At 52.4% G+C, this 15,559-nt stretch overlaps 2 protein-coding genes across 2 annotated transcripts in view; one reads left to right on the forward strand and one right to left on the reverse strand.

The window, feature by feature from the left end:
- The window catches only part of VAMP1 (vesicle associated membrane protein 1), a 65,013-nt gene extending 58,430 nt beyond the window's left edge, over window positions 1–6,583 (forward strand). Inside the window, exon 5 of the mRNA XM_082636846.1 lies at window positions 6,514–6,583. Coding sequence (XP_082492972.1) covers window positions 6,514–6,521 — 8 coding nt within the window. The 3' untranslated portion in view covers window positions 6,522–6,583. The remainder of the gene's footprint in view (window positions 1–6,513) is intronic.
- LTBR (lymphotoxin beta receptor) lies at window positions 1,805–8,323 on the reverse strand. The gene is given in 12 exon segments (XM_082636839.1): window positions 1,805–2,464; window positions 2,466–2,488; window positions 2,490–2,707; window positions 3,005–3,233; window positions 3,827–3,852; window positions 4,166–4,273; window positions 6,566–6,657; window positions 6,792–6,888; window positions 7,235–7,387; window positions 7,471–7,596; window positions 7,849–7,945; window positions 8,084–8,323. Coding segments are annotated over 12 exon segments (1,299 nt in total). The 5' UTR covers window positions 8,180–8,323; the 3' UTR covers window positions 1,805–2,430.
- Window positions 8,324–15,559: the final 7,236 nt, after the last annotated feature.

Here is a 15,559-nt window from a genome sequence, read left to right on the forward strand (position 1 = left end):
TATGGCAAGAGCAGGAGGATTTAACTCTCTAAAAATACAGCTCACATTATTTACTTCTCAAAAAAGGAAGTTGGATTTAGCACTTTCAAGGTCAGCCTTAAATAACCCATCCATATCCAACCTTAAATAACCCTCCCCACCTTGAAGGGTCCCAGCAACAGAGTCATAACATTAGACCCAGGTGGTGGCCTCTTATGGAAGGAGCAGTCGGCTGGCAGCAGCTCCCCTCACAATCCTTCAACCTAAGACCGAGCAGCATGGTAGATAAATTCTGGGGGCCCAAACATTTACAAACAATAAGAGAGCTTGAAAGATTTAAAGTTCTTTTTGGGGAAAAAAGACAATACAGGCATATTCGGAGATGTTGCAAGTTCCGTCCCAGACCACTACAATAAAGCGAATCACACGAATTTTTGAGTTTCCCACTGCATCTAAAAATTATATGTAGTCTATGAAGTGTGCAATAATAGCATTATGTCTAAAAACCAATGTACATGGCTTCATTTAAAAATACTTTATTGCTGAAAACTGCTAACCATCATCAATAATGCAGGGCTGCCACAATTTGTAAACAAACAAACAAACAAAAAACCCCACACAATACAGCGAGGTACGCCTGCAAGAGAAGGAGAAATAAAGTAAAAGTCACGAGTACTCCTTCTGGGTTGAAGGAGGCCAGCCTCTATCTCTTCACCAACAGAATGTGAACTTGGCCTCTAAATTTATGTCAATTTATGTCTAAAGTGTGTATCTTTCCCTTCATCCAACCTTGCCAAATACTTTTGCACTTTGCCTTGAGCCTGGGGGTTTGAGAGTTGGCTGAGACTTGATGCCAGTGGGACATGCAGGAGGTCTGATGACTTCAGAAAACCAGCCCATTTTACCCGTTCAGAGAAATTCTCTTTTTACCCAACAGGCCTCTAGAGCCAGCCTAATTGGGGTGTGGTGGGGGGAGGGCGCAACACAGCCATGTGCAGCTGAACTGGGCAAGTGACTTACCCTCTCTGGGCCTCAGTTTCCTCATTTGTTAAATGGGAAGAGTCACCGTACCTACCTCCTGGGGGGGGGTATGCAGGTTGCATAAGGTCATGATGCACAGCATTGAGAACACTGCCTGCCACGTTGCCAGCGACTGCTGGCCGACACTGTCATCACCTGAATTCCATATCCCGGCCTCTTACACAAATACCTTGTGGGATTATATTTTACAGTTTTGACCTGTGCCTTTGACACGGCCCTGGTGGAATAGTGTTCCTCTGTAAATCCCAAGGGACTTCCCTAGCAGTCCAGGGGTTAAGACTCCGCACTTTCCTTTTTTAAATTTTATTTTATAAATTTATTTATTTATTTATTTATTTATTTAGGGCTGTGTTGGGTCTTCGTTGCTGCGCACGGCCTTTCTTTTAGTTGCGGCGAGCGGGGGCTACTCTTCATTGCGGTGCGCGGGCTTCTCACTGTCATGGCTTCTCTTGTTACGGAGCACGGGCTGTAGGTGCGCAGGCTTCAGTAGTTGTGGCATGTGGGCTCACTAGTTGTGGCGCATGGGCTCTAGAGCATAGGCTCAGTAGTTGTGGTGCACGGGGTTTGTTGCTTTGCGACATGTGGGATCTTCCCGGGCCAGGGTTCGAACCCGTGTGCCCTGCATTGGCAGGCGGATTCTTCATCACTGCGCCACCAGGGAAGCCCAAGACTCCGCACTTGCAAATGCGCAGGTTCGATCCCTGGTCAGGGAACTAGAATCCCACATGCTGTGGGGCACGGCCAAAAAAAAAAAAAAAAAAAAAAAACCCACAGAAATCAATGATCTAGGTCTCAGTCTCCTCTTTATTTGCATGTGGTTACAATTCATAAATACACTCACCGTTTTCCTCCCCCTCCAAAACTCTCCCTTATACCTAAAACCCCACCCAAGCCCTTGGTTATAAGGATTCCCTTTCCTGTCTAGAAGGGGAGGGTGGTTCTCCTTGTCACTCCATCTTCATGTAGGGTCTCCCTCAGTCCATGTGAAGTGTGGGGCCTCGAAGGGCCTCTGAAGCTTGGGGATGATGAGCACCACGAATCCGCCAGAGGTCCCGGCCATGTCCTTGAGTGACCACGTGGCTGGTTCCCTTCTGTGCCATGCTTGGGGTACAGATGCCAGGGGGCAGCAGTTAGCTGTCCTGTCCGTGCCTGAGGCCGAGCTGGTGCTGCCCCAGTGGGCAGGGGGTCTGCAGTGGAGTCCCGGGCCTGCTCAGGTGGTGGTGAGAGTCCTGCGGGGGCACCATTCCCAGCCAGTGCTGGGCCTGCTCTCAGAGACGCGTCTGAGGCCCGGCCCCTCGGGGTCCAGCTCTCGGGGCCCTACCCAGGCCCTTGGTCAGTCCTGTGCGGGGAGGGCAGCCTCGAGGAGGAGGCGCTCTCAGGCCTCTCTTCTCCTGGCTTCTCCAGACAACATCAGGCGTGGGTGACAAATTGGGTCCTTGGCCCCGTTAGAGGGTGTGGCACCCCAGTGTCTCTGTCTCAGCCAGGTGCCAAGCTTTGCCATCCTCCTGGTAGGGTGTGGAGAGCCCGGGAGGGCTAGGGGTACCCTCTTCAGGGATGGGGTACGGAGGCTCTGGGGGAGCGGGGGCTTCTCCGGGGCTCCGTGCTGCCCCCAGTACTGGCCCGTTGTAGATGTAGATGTTGCCGGTGACAGTCACAGACCCGCCGGTGACGTGAATGCCATTGGTGCCTGTGGGAAGGAAGGCGGAGTAAGGAGTGAGGGGCAGGTTTGAGGGGAAGGCCTGTGTGGCCCCAGCATCGGACCCCAGCTTCCCCAGGGCCCCCGTCTGCCATCTCCCCTTTCCGCCCTGTCCCCCTCCATCGGCGTTCTTGAGCTCTGTGTTCGTTCCTCTGTTTCTTGGTTTTCCGTCTCTTCCCTTCTCTGTAGTCGGGATGCTCTGGCTGCTGGAGCGTCCTCTCACACTCTCTCTCCCTGCCCACCCTCCCTCCCCACCCACCCTGCTTCCTGCACCTGCCCCAGGCTCACCGTGGGCCACCTGGCCTTGCTCTGGGAGCTCAGCCTCCAGCTCCCTGGCCTGGCTCAGAGGACTCTGCTGTTGTAGCGCCTCTTCCTCCAAACCTGGGGTCGCCGGGACCCCGGCCGAAGCTGGGGTCAAGTCTCCAGAGGTGGGCAGAAGTGGCTCTACCAGGTCAGGGTACTGTGGGTTGACCCTCGGGGGCTCCCAGCTTCCTTCAGCAGTATTTGATTCCTCTCCCTGCAGGACAGAGGCCGAGAACCAAGCAATGACATGGGCCTCAGACCCCATCTTTCTTTAATTCTTCCCCCCTCCCCACCCCATGCTTAAGCAGCTCACTGCCCTCTTCCGCTCCTCATCAGGCTCCCTGCCTCAGGGCCTTTGCACTTGATGCTTCCTCGTCCTGGAGCTCCTGGAGCACTTTCCCTGATACATCCCGACAGCTGGCTTCCTGTTTTCTTCAGCTCTCTGCTCAAATATCAGCTGATCACAGAGGCCCTCTCTGTCCACTCTAAGATAATATACCCTCATCTGTTGCCACTGTCACTGTCCCCCTACCACGCTTTATTTAGCAGTTATCACTACGTGAGGTACAGCTGTCTAACTTTATTCTGGCTCCACTGGTTTGTAACTCTGGGAGGACAGACACCTTGCTTTGCTCACTGCTGTTTCCACTGTGCCTTGAACAGTGCCTGGCACACCGTGTGCTTGATAAATTATTAGTTGAATGAATGAAGGGCTGTTGAAGCTGCAGACTCTTTTCCTGCCTGCCCCCCACCTGGTTCACCTGTCCCCCTGCCCCTCCTTGCTGCCTCCTCAGCCTTCCCCATTACCTCTGGATGCCTCTTGAGCAGGGATCCTGCAATAGAAAATGAAACGGCAGGCCTCAGACCCCCAGGCTTTCCTCCTCCACACAAGCCATGATAGGGCACCGCCCACCCCGGGCTCCCCAGAAGGATCAGGTTATCATTACCCTTATCTCCAGCCTCAGAATGGGGGGGCTGGATGGAGGTGATGTCTATGTGGGGGACAGGTGTTGGGCGTCTTGAGGGTGTGCAGGCGCAGGAGGGGCATCCCTGGGGGAGCTGAATATTCCCTCCAGCCCCCCTCCCCCATCTAGGTAGGCACAGCCCCAGGCCCTGCATCCCTGCCTGCACGCTGCTCCTTCCTACCCAGCTTTCTGCAGAGAGAGGGGTGGCTCTTCCAGGTGCAGGCGAGGACGGTGGTGAGGAGCAGAAAGGAGACCAGCGGTAGCAAGATGGCCAGCATCAGCATCGTTCCTGCAGGACAGCAGACAGGGCGGGGCATGAGGGCCCGAGGAGGCTGGGGGTGGGCAGTTAAGGAAGAGCTCTCCAGTTCTCAGGCCACCCGGACAGAAAAGGGAGAGCGGCTTTCCCCTTCCAGTCCCACTACAGTTCCTAAAGGAGCAGTTGGAGAAACTTCCCTCGGGTTACAGAGAAGGGGGCACTAAGCCTGACTAGGGGGGCACCTCCTGACAGCCAGCAGAAACTCTGCCATGGATGGAGGTGTTCGGGGTGGATGCGGGTGGCCACCGGCACGGGGGCAGCCTTGTGGGTGAGGACAGGCACTTGGGCAGTCGGTCTGCAAGGGCTGAAAGTGGGAGTGGGAAGCAATAAGGGAGGGTGGGGAGTCTGTAAGCAGACTCAGGCCACAGGGTAAAGTCACGTTTCTGCGGACTTGACCATCTTACAGAGACCCACAGCTGCGGGAGCTGAGGTTGTGCTTCTGCAGCTGTGGAGGTGTTTACAGGGGTGACAGAGTCGGGATCCTGGCTTCTGAACTCTGCCTGTGGCTGCCTGGCAGCGGAGGGCTGCCCGGTCTCCACTCGCAGCTCAGGACAGGTCCCGGGAGGGAGGGAAGTGGAGGCTGGGTTTCTCAGGTGCCCACATGTAGCCATGGTAACCGCTGCCTTCCTATGGGCCTCATGCTGCCGTCAACAGCATGGAGTCTACCATGCCCGTCACCTGTGTCACCTGTGCCTGAGGAGGATGGGGAGCAGTTGGACATTTGCACACTGGGAGTTTGTGCCCTTTGTGGTCCATCTAATTCCGTGGCCTAAGGGAGCCCAGAATGGGAGGTGTGGGGGAAAATTAGACCCAGAGTCTTGGACACCTGGGCTCCTGCCCAGTTGTGTATTTTTCATATACAAAATGAGATTAGCTTACATACTCTCTAAAATGCCAATCGTTTTTGATACACAGTTAAAAATTAATACGAGGATGTGGAAAATATTTATGATAGAGTTGAATGAAAAGTTAAGTTACAGACATTCAAATGACTGCACTTGTAGGAAAAAAATTATTTTTGTCTATTGCACAGAAAAATGTATGGGAAGATATATTCAAAAGTGTTGAGTGTGGGGCTTCCCTGGTGGTGCAGTGGTTAAGAATCTGCCTGCCAATGCAAGGGACACGGGTTCGGGCCCTGGCCCGGGAAGATCCCACATGCCGCGGAGCAACTAAGCCTGTGCGCCACAACTACTGAGCCTGTGCTCTAGAGCCCGTGAGCCACAACTACTGAGCCCACGTGCCACAACTACTGAAGCCTGCACGCCTAGAGCCCATGCTCTGCAACAAGAGAAGCCACTGCAATGAGAAGCCTGTGCACCGCAAAGAAGAGTAGCTCCCGCTCACTGCAACCAGAGAAAGCCCGTGCACAGCAACGAAGACCCAACGCAGCCAAAAATTTAAAAATTAATAAATAAATTAATTTTAAAAAAAAAGAAAGTGTTGAGTGGATATGCTAGGTGATGGTTCTGTGGGTGATGTTTAGTTTTGTTTATCTGAATTTTCTAATTTTCTGCAGTCTGCATGTATGGCATGGGCTTTGGAGTAAGAGAGACTTAGAATAGGTCTTCATAACACCAGTTACCACATGGATGGTCTTGGGCAAGTCACCTAGCCTCTCTGGGACTCGGTTTCCTCATCTAGTCAGTGAGATAATAATAAGACTATTTCAAAGGATCATTATGAGGGTTAGATGCGTTATTGAAAGTCAAGTGTTCACAGAGCGCCTGACGCACTGGCTCTCAATAAGTGGAAGTTATGATTATAAATACTTGGTAATTTTTTAAAGTTAAGGAAATAAACTTTCCCCTGATTAATAACAACTACAGTCATTAGAAACATCCTGTAATCCTCTGTTAGGAGAGGAAACCAATGACTCCACAGAAAAGACCAAGAAAGCATCAAGTGTAGAATCTTCTCTCGAATAACGGAAGGTGTAACCTACTACAGAGACATCCAGTCTAGTAAATGGATTATGTGACGGTGGCATGTCCAAAACGATGACGGTGATGTCCGTTACAATTACATCTCCGTGTGGGTGTACTATTACATATAACTTATAAGTTATGTGTAGGACATATAGCTTAAAAAGTGTGTGTGTATGTTTGTGTGTAATTAACCTGATCCAGGGATACTCCAATTTCCCTTTGAGGAGCTTTTCTTCTTGCCTCAATTCTGACTGGAAAGGATTCATCATTTCCCTGTCCTTTTAGATGGCTAGAATTAAGGCATCTTCTCAGATGCCCCCTGCCCCTGGCCCCTCACCTGGCGTCTCGGAGGGCTCTGGCGGATTTCTGCAGCTGGTGTCAGACCGGGAGGTGCCTGGCGCTGCCTCTACGAGGCCCTGGTCCTCACACCTGTGGAGGAAAGAGCCCAGCTCAGGTGGGCTCCTGGCGGTAAGTGGGAGGCGGTCTGTGGAGCTGAGCAGTGGACGGGGCTGTCAGCAGCTGGGGCTGGGAGGGTGGGAGGAACACGGACCTGGCACCCTCACCTGGTGTGGGGCTGGCAGCGGGCGCTGGGGGAGGAGGTGTTCTGGAAGTGCCCTGCCTTACAGGGAACACAGTTGCTGTCAGCCTTCCTGTCTTCATCTGGCAAGAGAAAAGCACGGCCAGCCAGGGTGAGTGGGCAAAGGGAGCCCCGTTGTGAGCCTCCTTTACGCCCACTGGATGGCCCCTTCCCTGACCACCCACTGCAATCTGTAGTTTGCAGCATCTTTCCTGATCTCCGAATTGCCTGAGCTTCCTCCCAGTGCTGGGAGGACCCCCGAACCCTGCATCATCCCAGTTTCATTTCTCTGCAGGTCCCTTCCGTGAGCCTTGCTCAGGGAGGGAGAAGAGGCCTGGGGCCTCACCATGGACACCACCCCATGCACCCTGCCCCCTTCAAGATCACCCGCCTCCTCCCCCCGCCCCTTTGCCCCCAGTGACCTCTGACCTTTGAGCTCGGCTTCAGTGCCAGGCGGGCAGTGGGACAGTGACTCGCAGTGTACACACTCAGAGCCCCAAAAGACGCAGAACAGTCCTGGCTGGCAGCGGCACCGGGTTTTGTGTTTGCTAGTGCAAGGCGTGATCTCCACGAAGCCCAGCACTGGTGGGGAGACGGAGGGCTCAGCAGAGGGGCTGCGCTCCAGGAGATCCCAGCCCCCAGCCCCGCCAGAACACCCCACTCACTCTGGTCACAGGGGCGGCACAGCTGGCAGATGGAGAGATGGTTCCAGTGCTCGTTGTAGGAATTTTCGGGGCACGTGGCACAAGCGGTGTCCTGGTCGGGGCCACATTCAGCCGAGACGTGTGTGCCTAGGATGTGAGCGGGGCAGCAGCAGTGTCAGGGGACTAGGGTTCCACCATCCCCTCTGCTGCTTGCTGTGTGACCCTGGGCCTGTCCCGGTGCCTACACGGGAGGGACGGCCGGTGTTCCTCACTCTCTGTTTCTGCCAGCGGGTACTCCTGGGAGCTGGTGTCCACCTTCCGCCTGAGGCAGCGATGTGGGCTGGAGCCCCCTGTCACCCACCTCCCCGTCCCAGACTTCCTCTGGCCCCCGCCTCTCACCTGGGGGGCAGCGGGAGCAGCAGACGTGATGCTTGGGTTCGTAGTACTCCTTTTCCCGGTCCCGGCAGGTTTGGTTCTCCGTGCGGTATGGGGGCACCTTCGAGGGGAGATGGAGTGAAGGCGGAATTATTCAGCAGTCAGCTGGGAGGGGCACAGGGACTCCAGGGAGGGCGGCCCAGACCCCTCTTCCCTAGCGAAGCCCACCCCCACCCGCCGGCCCGGGCCCCTCCCTCACCAGCTGGGGCTGGAATGCTGCCAGGAGACCCCAGAGCCCCAATATGAGCGGCCCCCAGGCCAGGCCGCAGGGGGAGGTGGCCCACGGCAGGCGCATGGCGGCCAGTCAGCCAGCCGAGCAGATGGGTGGAGGCCTGGGAGGAAGGTGGGAGGCCTGGACGTCCCGGGCAGTGGCGGCAGCAGCCTCCCGAGCCCAGAGGCGGGGACAGGACTCGGCCGACTTGCCCCCGGGGGCCAGAGCGGCCGGGCCTGGCCTGGCCTCCAGGGCTCCAGCGCCGGGCTCAGGAAGTGGGAGTGGAGCAGCCGGCGGGGCGGAGACAGGGAGAGCTGGGAGCTAAGGCAGCTGTCTGTCGCAATCGGGAAGAGGAACAGGCTGGGCTGCCCGAGGCAGGGCGGGAGGGGGTGGCGGGGAAGGCACGTGAGGGCAGCGGGCCGGAACCGGGCCTCCTCCCTTCTCTGGAGGCCTGACTGGAGAGGAGGATGCAGGGACAGGACAGGCCCCGCCGGTGGGAAAGGGGTAGCGGAGCCAGGGGACACTCCTCGGCTGGGCCCCCGGAAGCCCAGCTGGGAACAGATGGAGTTCCAGACACAGCTGGGTCCAGCCAGCAGGACACCAGATCCGAAAAATGGATGAGCCTGGACCGTCAGACTTGGAGGGTACAGAGAGCCACGGAGAGCCTCGGCCAGCCAGACCGGCATCTGGGAGCCAGAAGTCCGAGTTGGCAGACTGTCTGGACTCCCGGCTTCCCACCCTGTTGTGTGACTTTTGAAGATAAACTACAAAGGAGTCACAAGCCAGCCAGCACCCCATTCCCTGAGTCAGCCCAGCCCACACCCACCTCAGTGGACACAGGTCACCTACGAGATTCTCCAGAGGGTGCAGCGGCCCCTGCTCCCCTGTCCTCAGAGAAGGCGGTGGTGCAGAGACCAAGTTCCCATGAGCAGGGCAGCTGGGCTGGGGCTGGGTGGCCACCACCCTCAGTCCCAGCCTCTCACCCAGGAACCTTTGAATCTCTTTGAGCTGGAGGGAGCTGACAGCCCACCAGACCGGGCCCCTCACCTTAAGGATGAGGACATGGAGGCCAGGGTGCCACGTAGGGGAGACCAGGATTCCAGGGGGACTCGGTCTGGTTCTTGTCCCTTTTCTTCCCACCATTTCCCTGCAACCCATTAACAGCATCCCCGCCCTCCCCCAACCATGCCAGGGTGTCTGGTCTCCAAGTTTCTGTGCTCCTGGCTCACTCCCACTTGTCCTTGAGGGTCACCTGGGCTCTGGGAAACACCTCCACCCCGGGCTGCCCAGCCCCCCCGCAGACCACTCCCTGTGACCCGAGGCTCATCATCCGCTGGCCGCTGGGCCTTGAGCTCGGCAACGGCCTGACCCGGATCTGTAACTCTGGGCTCCCGGAGCTTCACACAGGGTCTGGCACGAACCGCGTGTCTGGTACATATTTATGGACTAAACCGATGATGCCTCGCCCACATCACACAGCCAGTCCGTGGCAGAGCCAGCCTAGAGGCCGGGGTTCCAGATGTCTGGGTCCCAGCTCATTCCAGCAACCAGGCTCCCTCCTCGTGACTCAGGGGTGCCTCCCTAAGCATGACTGGCTGTCTGGAGAGAGGTCACCTGGGCATCATCCCTGCCCCCTCCTTGGAGGGCTCTGTTCACACACCCTAACCCTGGTTGGTCTGACTGGCTGGGCAGGCTCCTGGTGGAAGAGTGGGAAGTCCAGGTCAGGGGTGTGCCCCTGGTGGGGGGGCGGATCACAAAAGGGTGAATCAGCCTGCCTGAGCTATAGACATCTCTCTCCTCTCCTGGTGCAGGCCTAGGACCCACACTGTGCCGGAGAACATCCGAGGCTGCCTGGGAAGGGAGGAAGTGTCAGAAAGGCATGCGCTGCTCAGGTCAAGGAAATGGGGTCTGGGACTGGACACACCACTGAGCTCTTAAATGCAGAAAGGTCTGTGTGCGCACCTTAGATCCCTTTTTCTATTTATTAACAAAATTTTTAAAATTGAAATTTAGTTGATTTACAATGTTGTATAGGTTTCAGGTGTACAGCAAGGTTATTCAGTTATATATATAACTGAACATACATTCAGTTATATGAAATTTGAAGCATACATAGTTTCAGATTTTATTCCATCCTAGTTTATTATAAGATACTGAATACAATTCCCTGTGTTAGACAGTAAATCCGTGTTGCCTATCTATTTTATATGTAGTAGTGTGTATCTGTTAATCTCACCCCTAATTTATCCTTTCCCCATCTCTTTCCCCTCCGGTGGCCATACGTTTGTTTTCTACGTCTGTGAGCCTGTTTCTGTTTCGTATATAGATTCATCTGTATTATTTTTTTGGTGATATCATATAATATTTGTCTTCCTCTGTCTGACTTACTTCACTCCGTATGACATTCTTTTGGTCCATCCATGTTGCTGCAAGTGGCAATCTTGCATTCTTTTTTATGAGTACTGTTCCATTGTGTGTATGTGTATCACATTCTCCTTAAACCAGTTGTCTGTTGCTGACAGTTGGGTTGTTTCTATGTCTTGGCTGCTGTAAACGCTGCTGCTGTGAGCATTAGAGTTGCACGTAGTTTTTCGATTTAGAGTTTTCGTCTTTTCTGGATCTATATTCAGGAGAGAGATTGCCAGATCATATGGTAGCTCTAGGTTTAGTTTTTTTTTTTTTTTTTTTGCGGTACGCGGGCCTCTCACTGCTGTGGCCTCTCCCGTTGAGGAGCACAGGCTCCGGACGCGCAGGCTCAGCGGCCATGGCTCACGGGCCCAGCCGCTCCGCGGCATGTGGGATCTTCCCGGACCGGGGCACGAACCCGCGTCCCCTGCATCGGCAGGCGGACTCTCAACCACTGCGCCACCGGGGAAGTCCCTAGGTTTAGTTTTTTTAAGGAAACTCCACACTGTTTTCCATAGTGGCTGCACCAATTTACATTCCCACCAACAGTGTAAGAGGGTTCCCTTTTCGCCACATCCTCTCCAGCACTTATTATTTGTAGACTTTTAAAAAAACAATTAATTAATTAATTAATTAGGGGGCTGTGTTGGGTCTTTGTTGTTGCGCGCAGGCTTTCTCTAGTTGCGGCGAGCGGGGGCTGCTCTTTTTTTTTTTTTTTTTTTTTGCGGTACACGGGCCTCTCACTGTTGTGGCCTCCCCCGTTGCGGAGCACAGGCTCCGGATGCGCAGGCCCAGCGGCCATGGCTCACGGGCCCAGCCGCTCCGCGGCATATGGGATCCTCCCAGACCGGGGCACGAACCCGTATCCCCTGCATCGGCAGGCGGACTCTCAACCACTGCGCCACCAGGGAGGCCCTAGGGGGCTGCTCTTTGTTGCAGTACGTGGGCTTCTCATTGCAGTGGCTTCTCTTTGTTGCGGAGCATGGGCTCTAGGCGCTCGGGCCTCAGTAGTTGTTGCACGCGGGCTCAGTAGTTGTGGCTCATGGGCTCTAGAGCACAGGCTCAGTAGTTGTGGTGCACGGGCTTAGTTGCTCCATGGCATGTGGGATCTTCCCAAACCAGGGCTCGAGCCCGTGTCCCCTGCATTGGCAGGCAGAGTCTTAACCACTGCGCCACCAGGGAAGTCCCATTATTTGTAGACTTTTTGATGATGGACATTCTGACTGGTGTGGGGTGATACCTTATAGTGGTTTTGATTTGCCTTTCTCTAATAATTAGCAATGTTGAGCATCTTTTCATGGGCCTGTTGGCCCTTGTGTCTTCTTTGGAAGAAAGTCTATTTAGGTCTCTATTTTTATTATTTTCATGGAAATCACGCATAATTTATACATTTGGAAAAGAGGAGACAGTGGTACTGTGGACTCCCAGCCTCACCTCAGGCGGGTCTTATTTCTCCCACAGAGCCCTCTCCTACTCTTCTAATCTTCTCTTCAGTATTTTGAAGCAAATCCCTGACATATATCATTTCATTTGAAAATATTTTAAGATTGTACTCAAAGACAGGGACTCTTTTTCCTTTAATTGAAGTATAACCTATAAACAATGAAATGCATAAAGTACACTAATCTTATGTGTACAGATCAATGAATTTTCACTTTTGTGTATTCCTGAGTATCTCCCAGAATACTTCCAGCACCCCAAGATGTTCCTGCATGCCCTTTCCAGGCAAAGCTCCCTGCTTCACAGGTAAGCACCATCTCAGATCCTTTTAGCTCCAGCAGTCTGAACTATATTCTTTCTGCTGCCAGGATGAGCTGTCACTTCAGCTTTCAGGGACTCTCTGGGTCCTATGGAAAGAGCCCTAAGATCTGGACTTTAATCTTGGCCCCATCACTTCACCTCTCTGGGTCTCTTTTTTTGTGCCAAATCAACTGCTGCTTTGCTTGCAGCTCTGATCTGTTCTCCACCCTTCCCCTGCTCTGGTCTGTTTACTATTGGGAACTACATTTCCCAGAGTGCTTTTCCCTCTGGCTTCCCTGTAGGCTCAGCCAGTAGGAAGACAGGTGGGTGGAGGACAATTTGGTGGGAAGATGGAAGAAGCCAGGCGATTTCTCTGCTTCTCTGCTTTCTGACACAGCGTGCAGCTGGTTGTGTTGCTTCCTTCCATCCTTCCACTGTCCCATCCCCTGCCAGGCAGCCCCCACTATTTAGTTTCTGCCAAATAGCTCTGGAGGCTTCTGGGTCTGTAAGGCTTCATTATAAGTTTGTCTTTCCAGCCCTAGAGATGTAGCTGCTTCCTGCTTTGCTATTTTCTGGGTTGCCTTGCTGTCCCCCACTGGCTTCTCAGCATTTCCATCAACCATGTACCAATTCTCTGTATTAAATTTCTTCCATTTGAAAGACTTAGAGTGTTTCCTCTTTCTGGACGCTGATGGACAAATCTCATCTATAAATGGTTATTATGCCTGCCCTGCCTTCTCCGGGAGGGTGAGGGGAGCCTCACCTTGAACTCTTCATGGGCAGACATTGTCTCTGCTTCTTCCCTTTCGTGTTCTTCGTCGGCTTCCTTGAGGTTTTGCTGATTTCCATGGGGCAACACCAGACCCCGACTGAGTGCCCCATAGACCCCCAGAGTGTGTGGGAGTGAGGCTCTTCTCCAGGCCCTCTCCAGAGGATTCTTTTTTTTTTTTTTTGGTTTTTATTAGAGTATAGTTGATATACAATGTTGTGTTAGTTTCTGCTGTACAGCAAAGTGAATCAGTTATACATATACATATATCCACTCTTTTTTAGACTTTTTTCCCATATCGGTCATTACAGAGTATTGAGTAGAGTTCCCTGTGCTAGCCAGTAGATCCTTATTAGTTAGCTATTTTATATATAGTAGTGTGTGTGCGTCAGTCCCAATCTCCCAATTTATCTCTCCCCCTCCTTTTCCCCTGTGGATTCTTCTAAATATTCTTCTTTCTCCCCTCTTCCCCATACTGCTCTCAGCCAACTGCTGTCCTTGAATAGGGTCTGGTAAACACTAAGAAATGTGTAATTGATGAGGGTCATCCTTCCCCAGAATATTTTCACTGGGGACAATCCCTCAGCCCAGTCGTTCTCAACTGGGGCGATTTTACCCCCTAGAAGACATTTGGGAATATTTGGAGGGGTTTTTGATTGTCACAATTCAGGGGGGTACTATTGGCATCTAGTTGGTAGAGGCCAGGGATGCTGTTAAACATCGTACAGTGCACAGGATGTGGCCACAACGAAGAATTATCCAAGTGTCAATAGTGCCAAGGTTGAGAAATTCAGCCTTAATCCAAAGGAATAAACTTCAAATGGTGAACTTCTAGGCATCGTGCCAGGTGACTGGACTAAGAGTGGCAGGGAGGGATTTTCTGGAACATCATTTCAGATTAAAGAGAAATTCATACTACATAAGCGTAGGTAAAAGGACATTGTTTTCCACAGTGGGCAGCCCAGTGTGGAGAAGCTAATTAGCTCTAAGCAGTAAGAATAAAAAGTTACAATTACTTGAGTGACTCCTTTTTACCCTGGAAAGGATAGAGACTGAAATGAAAAGGTGAAGGAAATTTAGATAAATTAACAAACCACAAATTAATGGGTACTCAGAGGAAATTAGGATGTTGGATGTTTTGAGGATATCTTCATTTATTTTTTTAATTTTTAAAAAATTCATGGGACTTCCCTGGTGGCGCAGTGGTTCAGAATCCGCCTGCCAATGCAGGGGATATGGATTCGATCCCTGGTCTGGGAAGATCCCACACGCCGCGCAGCAACTAAGCCCGTGTGCCGCAACTACTGAGCCTGCATTCTGGAGCCCGCAAGCCACAACTACTGAAGCCCACGGCCTAGAGCCCGTGCTCCGCGGCAAGAGAAGCCACCGCAATGAGAAGTCCGCACACCGCAAGGAAGAGTAGCCCCCGCTCGCCACAACTAGAGAAAGCCTGCGCACAGCAATGAAGACCCAATGCAGCCAAAAATCAGTTCTGTACTTCTCTACTTACAATGGTGACTTACGACTCCTATTTCTAGATAATGAAACAAATCTTTTTGTCCTGCCCAAGTGACTCCAAATTTACTCCTTTTTTACTAGCTTAATTGCTTTATCCTATGCATTTGAGGGTAAACTTCAAAAGGGGTAAGAGCAATATTTAGAATTTAATTTGTTTCTATGTTATTCCTAGTGTAGTGCTTCAGACAATAAACTGATTAAAATTGTTAATGGAAAAAAATATACTCTAGTTGATTTACAATGTTGTGTTAGTTTCTGCTGTACAGCAAAGTGATTCAGTTTTACACATATATACATTCTTTTCCATTATGGTTTATCACAGGATATTGAATATAGTTCCCTGTGCTCTACAGTAGGACTTTGTTGTTTATCCATCCTATGTATACTAGTTTGCATCTGCTAAGCCTAAACTTCCAATCCATCCCTCCCCCACCACCACCCCTTGGCAACCACAAATCTGTTCTCTATGTCTGTGAGTCTGTTTTGTAGATAAGTTCGTTTGTGTCAAATTTTAGATTTGAGGATACTTTCTCATAGCACATCACTCTCTGTCAAAGATATACCTTGAGTCTTACCCAAGATGCTAATTCTGCTGTCTTCTGCAGAGTGGGGGGGTCAACAAAGAGTGGCCACTAGACCCTGGGGCCACTGGTAATAAACCTAGTGCCTGTCTTCAGAGAACTCATAATATGATCCGTGCATATGGAAACACACACATACACGCATGCACACATGCACACACCGAGATAAGAGTGTACAGCAGTGCATGCTGGAGCGTGGGGGAGAAAGCGATCACTTCCACCATCTCCTGTCCCTGGGGAGCAAGAGGCAGGAAGACCCTCCGAACTCACAACCCTCATTCCACTGCAGACCTTCTAGTCTCCCCTCTCTCCCTGTAGCCTTTGCACAGTTTATGGTCAAACCACAAGGTTAGAGGATGGCCGGTCCTGGGAGGGGGAAGGAAGGGCTGAGGCTCTGGGAGAGGCTGGGGGAGCTTCAAGACAAGACCTACAAGGCCCCGATGCCCCCCA

This window comes from Mesoplodon mirus, assembly GCF_964341445.2.
Source record: "Mesoplodon mirus genome assembly, chromosome: 11".
Lineage (NCBI taxonomy): Eukaryota > Metazoa > Chordata > Mammalia > Artiodactyla > Ziphiidae > Mesoplodon > Mesoplodon mirus.